The sequence below is a fragment of the Pongo abelii genome, chromosome 6 (assembly GCF_028885655.2).
Source record: "Pongo abelii isolate AG06213 chromosome 6, NHGRI_mPonAbe1-v2.0_pri, whole genome shotgun sequence".
NCBI lineage: Eukaryota > Metazoa > Chordata > Mammalia > Primates > Hominidae > Pongo > Pongo abelii.
This window is the reverse complement of record NC_071991.2, coordinates 152,371,307-152,383,493: the sequence shown is the minus strand read 5'-3', so window position 1 is coordinate 152,383,493 and position 12,187 is coordinate 152,371,307. Positions and strand designations below refer to the sequence as shown.

The following is a 12,187-nucleotide window of genomic DNA, read 5'->3' as shown; positions in this document are numbered from 1 at the left end:
ACCCCCGGGTCTCTGCTGACCTTGGCAGAAGCGTCACTGACATTCTCGCACGTGACCAGATAGAGCAAGGCTCCACCAGGCCTGATGGGAACCTCCACACTCACCAGCGCCATGCTCTGCCCTGCCTTCGGGAACTACCTTCAGATTCCTTGGGGTCCTCGAAAACGCAAGTGTGCCCAGCCTTAGAGGCTGTCACCCCATGGCCTCTAGCAGGCCAGTTTCTAGTTCAGTCCTGGAAACTAGCAGGACTTACCTGGGACGAGGACACCGTGATGTGATAGAATTTCCCTCGTCCTCCCTGGGGGATGGCTCTGATGAAGAAAAACTTTCGGCCATCCTTGGAGAACACAGGTTCTTCATTCTGTGGACAAAGGCCACGGATGAAACCACAACTAAAACATCATTTATTTTGAAGAGGTTGAACCAGGATAAAATACACCCCAAGATACATTTTCTATGTGATTTCTAAGGAGAGGAACAGTTGAAATAATAAGTGCTTGGTGAGGCCGTCACTTTCCTTGGGAATCATGAGTCAACTGTTCTGTTTTCTAAAAGAAGAAGGAGGAGGAATTAAGAGGCTACAGCCCCAGCAGTGGCAAATAAAAAGGCATCCCTCAGTCTACACAGCACCGAGACAAAGACCAGCCCCGTGTGCACACCAAGCTCACCAGTGAGAACAGGAACTCTGCTCTCAAAACTCAAAAGTGGGTGCTTCCCTCTCAAATTATTGCCCATTGAAACCAGAGTGCATTGTGAGATTTCTCCAGTGGCATTTATTATATATCAGAAAAAAACATAATTTTCAACAATCACAAACCAGATTTTGCCTAAAAGCAAAATCTATTCTTTCAATCCTGTCTTTTCTTCTTATTTAATACAATTGATTTCATACTGAATAGCCCATCAAGAAGGCAAGAAAAAAAGAAAAGAAACACAAGGACAAATGCCACAGGTTCTAAAACGCAGGTGGGAGGGGACAGCAGTCCCAGGGACGCGCTCCACCTTGGGCCACACTGGATGCCAACACTTGCTTGGATCTACTGTCTCTTTTCCCTGGAAACAGAATCAGCATGCCCAGTTTCCCCTGGGGGAAGGGTTCTGGGCTGGATTTAGGGCAGGTGTCACCACCGTCTCTGCCTGACTCCCGGACAGTGAACAGCCAGCGGCCTCAGCCTTCCACCAGCCCGCAGGGTGGCTGTTGCTTTGATGGGCGAAAAAGGATTTTGCTACTGCGGTACCCTGGCCTCTCTGAAGCCCAAGTTTGAAAGTTTCCATCCGTGAACACCAATTAGTTGGTTGCGAGACGTATTTTCTGACTCAAGGAGCTTCACACGAGTGCGGGGATGAGAACAAATGGTAAATAAACCCCAGCTGGCACAAGCAAAACTCATTTCCCTACAGTGAGTGAACCCATGCAGATATGATATGCCCAGAGAAATAAACTAACATGTGATTAAAATGACATTTAATCTTCATGAATATTTGCAATAAAATGAAACCTTTAATCTGCAAACATTTATTTTTCTATTTAGAGTTGGAAGCATGGTATTTAAAAGCAGAGGAAACGGAAAAACCAGCAGTTAATTTGGCTTTTAAAATGCACTTCTCTTTGCCAACTGTGGGGCGGGCAGGGCTTTATTCCCTCAGTTTTCTGGGGGAAATGTTTGCACGTTTGGCAGAGAAAGATACTCTAAATAAATGTAATAAATAATTAATTCTGGCCAGAAGCATTGTTTTTATAATAAGAAGGCCTCCACCGTTGTGATGTCATCTCTACCTTGTCATGGAAACATTCCTTGGTACACAGGTGAAGCCTCTGAGTCTCTCTGAGACCCGGTTTCTCATGTGCTAAATGTATTTTTAGTGACAAAGTGCAATGATTGTTGACCGGGGACCTGGATTTTATCCTGGTTCTGTCTCTCATTTGATTTTGGGGGAAGCGTTTCTAGTATCTCTGGATAACAGAATTTATCACACACAATGCCTGGTTTCCTCAACTCCACTCAGCAGATCTGTGAAGAAGGAGCCCTTTTGACTCATGAGAGCTTCTTTGTGAGCTATTTGTAGCATTTCTGCTAGTTTTTTTTTTTCCATGGTTCAGATATAATAATTTTGTCCAACCCCCCTTCCAGCCCAAATTTTGAAATCACAAAACCAAAATTCCAATTAAAGAAGAAAGACAGTCAGAAATGGATCCATGGAACTGATCCTTCAACCAAAACAATAGGCTCTGGGGTTCTATGGCAAATGCAGATGGTTCTGGCAGAGGATCCTCGTGGGTCTGCATCAAGACTGACTTTGCAGGGTCAGCGCAGCAGTGACAGGGTGTGTATGTGGCAGGGGGGATTGTCTGCTTCTCTGGAATATTCCTAGAGGAGAGGGAACTTGGTGGGTCTCCACACATGCATTTGCCTCTTCTTTTTGGTTCATGGGGAATCTCTGCGGGTGACCATACTGAGGATTCCAGGAAGGAGTTGGGAAGAGACGAGAGGAGGATGAACAGCTCAGATGAACAGCTCAGACGACACAAAATTAGCAGGCTCGCTACAGCTCACCTCTGTTCTTGCATAGGGTCCTTGGAAGACCGGTGGACCTAAGCGGGCCTGGTCTCCCTGAGGTCTGCAGGACTTTCCAGATGCCAGTCTCTCCTGGGCCAGCTGGGGCAAGCTTCTGTGACCCATTGGAGATGGATGGGTAGAGGGCATGTGGCCTCCGTGTGTCTCCCTCACTCATGCCTGCAGCCCTCCCAGGAAAACCCCCTTAGGCTCTGTCTGAAGCGGCAGCCAATGGCTTCGCTGGCAGCAGGTGGCAGGTCCAGTCTTAAAAAGTTACTAAGTTGTTCTCCAGGATCTCACAGTATCTTGAGGGATGCAGAAACACTACAGATTATTTGTGAAAAATAGGGTCCATGAATTCCTTTATGAAAAAAACAATGTCATAAGAAACTGTTTGAGATTAAATCTTCCTGCAGACCATGGAGCTGCAATCTTCACAGGTGCAGACTCACAACCTGTAGGGTCTTCAGAGACATCCTGGCCTCCCAACTGCTGCCATGGGTGGGATGCCCCAACCCAGTGTCACAATCACAGCTGCAGCTGATGGACTCACCTGACCCAGGGACGCTCCATCCCAGGAAAACACACCTGTCACAGAACCTTACATTTCCAACTTATGACAGCATTGCATATGTTTAAGCAGCTATTTAAAAAATTTAGCTGTGTGCTTAGTAAATGCTTTAAACTTTACATTTGAAAACAGTGAGAATTATTTTAATTCATGCTACCTTTTAAGTGTTGACTGGATTCTGCTTGGAAGGATCTGGTTTCTGGAATCCCATTCAGGCTGTCTTACCCCACACTTGAGTAGCTGTTCTCACATGGATGATGAGACACACAATCACGAATACAGGAAAGTCCTGCTGACAACCTCGGCTCCGTAGCTACTCTGCAGAGCTGATGAAGTGAGCGCTGGAGGACAGAACCATGGCCCCCCATGGGCCTCCAGGGACCATGCACTCTGCTGTCCATCCAGAGGGCAGAACCGCAGGTGGCCAGCCAGGAAGCCAGCTCCCCCCATGAGAATGCCTCTTGAGGGGGACAGGGAAGCAGAGTGGGCATGTCCACCTTGCTTTCCCATAGCCTCCCTGCCCCCAACAAAGAATCACGTCTCTCACCTCCTCCTGTTCAAACACAAAGTGGGCCTGGCATAGGGCATCCAGCTCCATGTCCACCAGGCTTTTCCTGGCTCCTATTCCCACCAACACCCAAATACCTCAGCACTGCTTCTGAATGTCTGAGGATCACCCTCGTGGCCTGCACAATGGATGTGATGTGAACATCTCATCTCCCTGTCTAGGATGTACCGTCTTTAAGAGCTCATGCTCTAGCTTATTCATTTTTTAAAAAATTGTTGAGGTAAAATTCCCATGACACAAAAGAAAACATATTTATAAAAGTGAGCAATTGAGTGGCATTTAGTCCATTCACAATGACGTGCAGCCACCACCTCTATCTAGTTCCAAAACATTTCCACCACCCCAAAATAAACCCCTGTTCATTAAGCTGTTCTTCTCCATACTCTCCCGGCCTTGGGACACCACTGATCAGCTTTCTGTGTCTATGAGTTTATTTATTCTGGATATTTTATATAGATGGAATTGTACAATAAGGTAGTCTTTTGTATCTGTTATTAGATGTGCTATTCACAACAGCCAAAATGTAGACAGAAACCAAATGTCCATCATCAGACAAACAAACCGGAATACACTGGAATACTATTTCAGTTCTTCTTACGGCTGAATAATATTCCAGTATATGTATTATATTGTATATATATGTATATATACATATAACACACACACATATATATCTATAATATTCCAGGATATATAGTATATACATATTCTGGAATATTATTCAGCCATAAGAAGGAATAAAATTCTGACACACACCACAATGTGTGCTCAGTGATAGTAGCTGACTCATTGTTTGAAATCCACAGCCTAGCATGGTGCCTGGTAAGATCCATAAATATTGGTTGAATACATGATATATAGATAACGGAGTTTACAAAATGATCCTTTCATTGTAATCTCTCTGACAATTTGTCTAATGTGAGATGAACATCACAATACTATTTTTGATATGTATGCTTATATGTTTGGTCCAGGTGGCATTCAAGAACTTTCCAGCATGCTAATGTTTGAGGGTTCCCTAAGTCTTCCCTCTTCCCAATATCTTCTTGGCTTGGACTTGGCACCGAAATCGGGACATACAAAATGAAAGTGGCCGTGTGGAGCCATTCCTCTTGTAAGATTGGCACAGAGAAGAAACAGGATACATTTTGGAGTAGCCCATCTGTTGATGAGGCTCTGACTTCTGAGATAATTATATTCCTGACTCCACAGGCAGAAGCAGCAGCCCAGCATCTATAGTGCTGGAATGTTCTTGGAAAGCCATGGCGATAATTTTGTCCAGCTTCAGTTATTTTCCATAAATAGGATCTACCATATAGATGAAGAAGCATACCTGTGTCTCTACCATAATTCATGAGACTCAAGTCTGGCTTGACTTTTCCCAGAGTCTTTAAGACAATTTTCATCCCCTTAGGAAGGATAAGGAGACAGGAAGCTTCCAAAGCTTTTTCACCTGTTCTTCTTAGTGTCAGAGTGTGGAATGAGACAAAAAGGCTTGAAGAAAGAAAATACTGATACTTTTTGTGCAAGTTTAATTTAGAAAAATTTGTTTCAGAATGATTTACCTGGGCTTCTCCTGATCTCTTCTGGTCTCAAGTTCCTAGAGTCTGTTTTAACATGTATTCCTTTATCCCAGTTAGGGATGAAGAATCTCCTGGAATGGTTTGCAGTTATGTCCCTGAGGACGGGTCTTATGGAATCACAGAGGAGGTGACTCCAAATGAGACACCAACAAAACCACCCCTGGCAATAAACAGGGATATCCACAACTTTTCCACCCTTTTACTATAGTAGATTATGTCAAGCCACCTTTGATGGACTGTTCATTTTCAATTCACCAAGGTGCTGACATCTAACTGCAAGCTGAGGTCTCACCAAACATTCCACGCTCTGAAGAGCCGTGATTTTCACACGACCCTCCCTGGAACTCGGATTCTCCGGGAGCTCTCTGGGCAACCCTGGAGAACGGGAGGCACTGTGGGCAGAGCCGGCACACCGTCTGTTTCTGCCTGGGGAGCCCTGTGTGATTTACTCCGAGAAGCCATTCTGCTGCTGTCAAAGCTCTGAGAGCCAGCCCTGGGGTGGATCGGGTGGAGGTGACAGTGGGGACCCAGGTGTGCAGTAGTTACCTGTCTGTGGAGCCAGGCCTCACTTTCATCCTCGTGTTTCTGAAATGAAATAAGAGCATTAGACAAGAGGGTTTTTTTTTTTTTGCATGTATTGTGTCTGTGACCAACAGTGCAGAAAACAATTTGGCTTCACCTACATGGTCGCTGCGCAAGCATCGCACAGCTGCCATGGCAGCTCCGGGAGGAGGCAATCCCAAGCTCTCCTCTTTGTCTCGTGCGTGGCTCAGAGCCGAACACAAGTGTCCTTGAATGAGAAAATGCCACTATCCCTAGCAACAAGGACAAACCCGTGGTGGGAAAGAACCCTCTGGAGGAAGATGGCACGTGTACCAGGGGGCGGTCATCACTGCCCCGGCATGTGTCCATCTAACAGTGAACCTCAGGCTACACTGAGTTAGAACGTTGGACATTGTGTCCAGATCCCATTCTGGAACACTGAGTAACACTCCTGGTGGACCAGAAACCCTTTCAAAGGGGCTAAAGCATATAGGAAAAGTAGCTCTCACAGTGGTCTGTGGAAAGGTGCAAACAAAAGAGAAACAAAACTCCAGACACCAAACTCAAGCTGTGCAGCACACACGTGTCACTTGGAGGCGCTGTGGGCCTGGTGCTGGTGCAGACTGGATCTCCAGGCCCCTGGAGCAGGCCTCTGTCATGGGTTACAGCAGGAAGCAGCCTCTGCCACTGACACTCAAGGCTCAGGGGCATGGAGAAGTTGCAGATTACAAGCCATTTTGAGCTGCCTGCTTTGTGTCCTCACCTTCCTTCCTTCCCCTCAAACAAGCTCATCAGAATAGCCTGGAATCCGCCCGAGGTTAGATAAAAGGTCAGGCAAGACTGACCACCTTAGAAACAATCACCGTGCTTAGGATCTCAGGCACAGCTGTAGTGTTAGGAGCTTCTCAAGTAAATATGCCTGCAAGCCTTGGCCCCCCTCAGCCGGGAGATAGAAACTTCAGATCAAAAAGGAGTAATAATAATAATTAAAAAAAAAAAAAGATCAAAAAGGAGTTTCTGAAAGGCCTGCCTGAATGTATTAATCGATTTTATTTGATGTTTACAAAACTCGCCACAAGGTGACCTGCTTCTGGGGGCCCTGATGGAGCAGCGTGGGGTGGGGAGCGGGCCCATCCCACGGGGCGAGGGTGAGGCCGTGGGCCGCCTGCCTGCTCCACCCGGGCAACTTCTCTTAGACTTGATTTTTCCTTTGCTTACTCTTTGAGCATTTTAATTTTCTTTCCCCTACGTTTACCTCCTCTCACTACACACTGAATCGGGCTGAGACTCCTAGAAACATGGCTGGCCTCACCAGGACCTGGGGAGGGACGCACGCCTGGAGCCCGCTGGGGGAAGCTGTCAGCGGGGTCTGGGGAAAGGCAGGGCCCCTCCTCTCTGAGCATCAGCTGCAACGAGGAGGACGCTCACTTAGGTCACAGCGGTGAGCGCGGATAAAGGGAAGCAACACTCAGTGAACTGTGGACGGCGTCCAGGTGCCAGGCACTGGGTGACTGGCAATTCACGGATGGATGGGTTCGGCCGGGTCTGCGGCAGCGCCTGCATCAGCCACGAGGTGGCAGCCACGCCGGAGCCGGGACTGCGCCGCAGGCTCCCCGCAGCAGCTCGGCGGCCCGTCCCCAAGTCCCAGGCCCGAGGGCTGAGACGACTCTGGCGCCACCTCGCGCGCGTCTGACCATCGGTTCTTCACCCGTCTCCCCTCCACCCCCACAGCCCCCCGTACCTTTGTGCAGACCCCCGTGGTGGCGTCGCAGAGGGTGAGGATGGACACGTTCTGCGCCCGGTTCAGCCAGGTCACGGCGACCTTGGTGCTGGTGGCCCACTTCACCATGGTGATGTAGTACTCCCTGGAAACGCCAAACACAGCATGAGCAGCTTGGCAGGACCCCCGCACGACAGAAGCCAGGGGACCGGCGACCCCAGCCCTGGACACGACACGGGAGCCGGGGGCCGGAGCCAGTGGTGACGCAGCCAGCCTGCGAGCTTCTGAAATCCGGCTTATCAAGAATCTGCACTGGCGCGGGACTCTGAGGGGCCGCCCAGTCATTACCTCTTGCTAAATAAACCCAAAGACACTGGGAGTTGCATGTCACTGCGTGTGGCTGCCCTGGGGGTGAGGGGCGTGGGGGCTGCTCCGTGGGTTTTGAGGTGTCGTCTCTCCAGCTGATGCCTTGACTTTCACACCGCAGTACCAGGCAAACGCACAACTAACCACTTGACCGGGCAGCGAGGGGTCCGGGGAGGCAGGACAGAGAAAGAACCGGAAAAGGGCTGGCGGGAGGCCCCAGAGAGTGACACAGGGTGAAAAGCATCCCAGCCTGGGCTGTTGAAGGCTCCATTCTCTAATTCCTCCTCCTTAAAGATAAAATACCCAGGGGACACTCTCTAGCTAATTAGGGAAATTGGTTCACGGCTCTGGGCTTCAGGCGAACTTGGTTTGATATCTTAAGGGTCATGCGCCCGATTCTGCCCAAACCTGAAACTACCACAGCCTCTGTGCCGCTCTCTACTTAGCCCGAGGGGTACTGGGGCTTCTGAGAATTCATCCAGTCACCCAGAGTCCTCCAAAAACCAGATTAAAAAATACAATTTTACATTTAAGAGGAAGAAGAAAGTGTTGAGAAAATGAATGCCCCAAAAAGACTATCCCCAGGTGAATCCCAGAATGTTCTAGAAGCCAGCTAATGCGCGTTCAATCACTCACCCCTTCTCTATCTATAATGAGATCTACTGTTCAGAATGATTACTTTGTGGCCTTACAAGATCTTTTATCACTAAAGACAGCAGTACATTCACTAGACAATTCCTGGCGAGCCAGAGAGCGACCTCACTACACTTAATAATTATTTTAACAGAAAGGACTATAGCCAGGTGCCTTGGCCGGAGCCTCAGTTAACCAGGAGATTCCAGTGCCACATCTCCCCCATTTCCCACAATTAAAACTTATTAATCAAGGTTCTTAATAACTTGACCTAAATCAGGACCATGTGGCAAACAGGAGGAACAGTGGCAAGCCAGTGAGGGCCTGAGACAGGGGGCTGCTGGCGCATGGCCAGGAGGGGAGGTCTGCAGCTGCCCACTGTGGTCATGGGGAGTTCCTGAGGACTGGGGTGGTGAGGAAGCACACAACCCGTGAACACAGGAGGGGCGCTCAGCTGTAATCCAGCTCTCATGCCTTTCAACCTGCTCCATTTCTGTGATGTCTGAAACGTGGTTGCTTTTCTTCCCACCATCTGCTCCCCATACTGGTCCTCCCTAGAGCCTGGCCTGCCCTAGAACCTGGCTTGCATGTCCACAGGGACCATGCCCTCCCCCCTGCTTTCCATCCTGGCCCTGGCATTGAAAGGTGACACATCCTGCCAGCAACATTCACCAAAGGTCCTGCTTTGCTGTTTCACCGCCCAAAGGCAGGGACAGGCGTTTATAATGATGGGATTTGGTCATTATTTACAATCATAAGAAAAAAATGTATGTCACTTTTGTCCTTAAATATAATTCAAGGTCTGTGCCTAGCCCTTGCTTTACATAGAACACTTTTATTTTTTAATGATGTTGTAGCTGGTCTTTGAGTCCACACTGGAGGATGCTGAAGCGTGTGCAGGGAAACTACCGTTTATAAAACCATCAGATCTCGTGAGAACTTATTCCCTACCATGGGATGTGTGTGAGAGTCACCTGGGGCCTGTGGTTGCAGATTCCATGTCCACATTGGGGGCAGTGGTGAAGCCACAGGGTACCCTGCACTTACTCTCAGCAAACACATTTCGTGTGCATGCAATCAAGAAAGAAAAAGTAAGGTCTTCTGGAATGACTATTTTTTCCCCCATGTCCTTCATGCTAATTAGGAAGAAGGCTGCTTTTGTTCTCAATTGTTGGAAACATTCATTCATCCTATGCTTCTTTCTGCTTTTTATAGTGTTCTTTTGTACAAATAATCTTCATCTAGGCCAAATATGACTGCACACTATTCTTAGTTTTTCTATTTCTTAATTTGGAAGTGAAATGTTATAAATGAAAATGAGATGGATGCAAACCTTCTCTTGATGCCTCCAGAGCAAATCATGCTGGAAATGTCACTAGGCTGAGTAGCACTGGATGGAACCAGGGGGCTGGGGTGTGCAGCATCAACAGCAGTGACATGGCCCCCGGAGCCATGGTACTGTTCCTGCTTAAAGCTCTTGGCCACAAAACGTGGACACACAGGGACAAGACTGCTTCATGGCTTTAGGAGGCAAGGATGTGTTACTGTGGTGTGGTTTGTTATTTTCGAGAAGTAGCCACCACACTGTTTCTTTACTCAGAGCCTGATATGGTTTGGCAATGTCCCCCCAGCAAATCTCACCTTGAATTGTAATAATCCCCACATGTCAAGGGTGGGGCCAGGTGGAGATAATTGAATCATGCGGGTGGTTTCCCCCATGCTGTTCCCATGGCAGGGAATAAGTTCTCACGAGATCTGATGGTTTTATAAATGGCAGTCTCCCTGCACACGCTCTCTTGCCTGCCACCAGGTAAGACACCCCTTTGCCCTTCTTTCGTCTTCCACCATGATTGTGAGGCCTCCCCAGCCATGTGGAACTGAGTCCATGAAACTTCTCTCTTTCTAAATTACCCAGTCTCAGGTATGTCTTTATTTATTTATTTTTATTTTTATTTTTATTTTTTTGAGACAGAGTCTCATTCTATTCCCCAGGCTGGAGTGCAGTGGCACAATCTTGGCTCACTGCAACCTGTACCTCCCGGGTTCAAGCGATTCTCATGCCTCAGCCTCCCAAGTAGTTGGGATTACAGATGTCTGCCAGCATGCCTGGCTAATTTTTGTGTTTTTAGTAGAGATGGGGTTTCACCATATTGGCCAGGCTGGTCTCAAATTCCTGACCTCAAGTAATCTGCCAGCCTCGGCCTCCCAAAGTGCTGGGACTACAGGCATGGACCACCATGCCCAGCCTCAAGTATGTGTTTTTTAGCAGTGTGAGAACTGACTAATACAGAGCCCCAAGTAAAATGTCCAGTTACATAAAGTGATCATCTCTTTTTTCCCTACCTCCCTCCCTCCCTCCCCTCCCCTCCCTCCCTCCTTCCTTTCCTCTCCCTCCCTCCCTCCTTTCTTTCCTTCTCTTAGTTTGTAATATGAGACTGTTGCACTGAGGAAAAATATAATTGTACTAAAAATTAGGACAGTTAAATGTGGACCCACTCTGCCTTGTGGATCATCCCTGGGTCAAGGGGCAGAATGTGGCTCACCTCAGAGGCCTGAGAAAGCCTTGGTTCTACAACTAATTTTATACGGTGCTTCAACCCTCAGTTTCTTCATTTGTGTAATATGAATTTTTAAGGCCTGGTGGCGCCCTTAGAGATGTTATGGTGATGAAATACAATGTGAAATATTTTTAAAAACCCAAAACAATAAACACTATTAAGAGAATTTATAAAGATTATATAATAAGACTTCTTTTTACATACACGCATCCATAAGGGCTCCACCTCTATGTAAGGAAGCCGTGATTCTCACATTTTGGGCAGTTCTTTGCCTCTTCTAATCCTGTTGCCATTTATCATAAAGCTTTTGGGCCCCTTCTGCCGACTTGCCCTGAGAGCTTGATGCTGCCTCATGACCCGCATAGCAACATCTCATCTCTAGTCAACATTTCCTAAGTCCATGAGTTGCATCAATGACTATGCCTGGTGCCAAATACATTTGATTTTTTATGTTTTTTAGACGGAGTCTCGCTCTGTTGCCCAGGCTGGAGTGCAGTGGTGTGATCTCAGCTCACTGCAACATCCGCCTCCTGGGTTCAAGCGATTCTCATGCCTCATCCTCCCAAATAGCTGGGATTACAGGTGCCCGCTACCATGCCCGGTTAATTTTTGTATTTTTAGTAGAGACAGGGTTTCACCATGTTGCCCAGGCTGGTCTTGAACTCCTGACCTCAAGTGAACCACCTGCCTCGGCCTCCCAAAGTGCTGGGATGACAAGCATGAGCTACTGTGCATGGCCCCAAATACATTTTAGTTATTTTCTAAAAATCAAGTCGGTGTACAAGGGTGAAGCATCACCACCAACAGGGCAATCTGGAAGGCGTTCTAGCAGCTTTCTGGGGACAAGGTAGGCACCTTGTGAGGCGGCGACGCTTTGGACAAAGGGACATTCTTTTGCTCTATAAGGTTTGTAGTCACACTTTTGCTGCTGGAAGGGAAAATAAAACCTTTACTTGCTCACTGACGCCTCTCTGAAGCAGAAATCCATAGGTAGAAGAAGTGAAGCTGTCCTCACTCACTCCTAATATATTTTCCACTTTTCTTAATTTCAAAGCTGTGAGCCCGGACAGCTACACAGAGAAGAAGTGGA

At 47.7% G+C, this 12,187-nt stretch overlaps 1 protein-coding gene across 2 annotated transcripts in view; it reads right to left on the bottom strand.

Moving 5' to 3' along the window:
• DPP6 (dipeptidyl peptidase like 6) overlaps positions 1-12,187 on the bottom strand; it is an 863,103-nt gene that overhangs the window by 98,671 nt on the left and 752,245 nt on the right. For both annotated transcript variants that reach the window (XM_024249875.3, XM_024249876.3), the window contains exons 11-13: positions 7,562-7,685; positions 5,824-5,862; positions 254-361 (exon numbers count right to left, since the gene is read on the bottom strand). In XM_024249875.3, the coding sequence (XP_024105643.2) occupies positions 254-361; positions 5,824-5,862; positions 7,562-7,685 (271 nt within the window). The remainder of the gene's footprint in view (positions 1-253; positions 362-5,823; positions 5,863-7,561; positions 7,686-12,187) is intronic.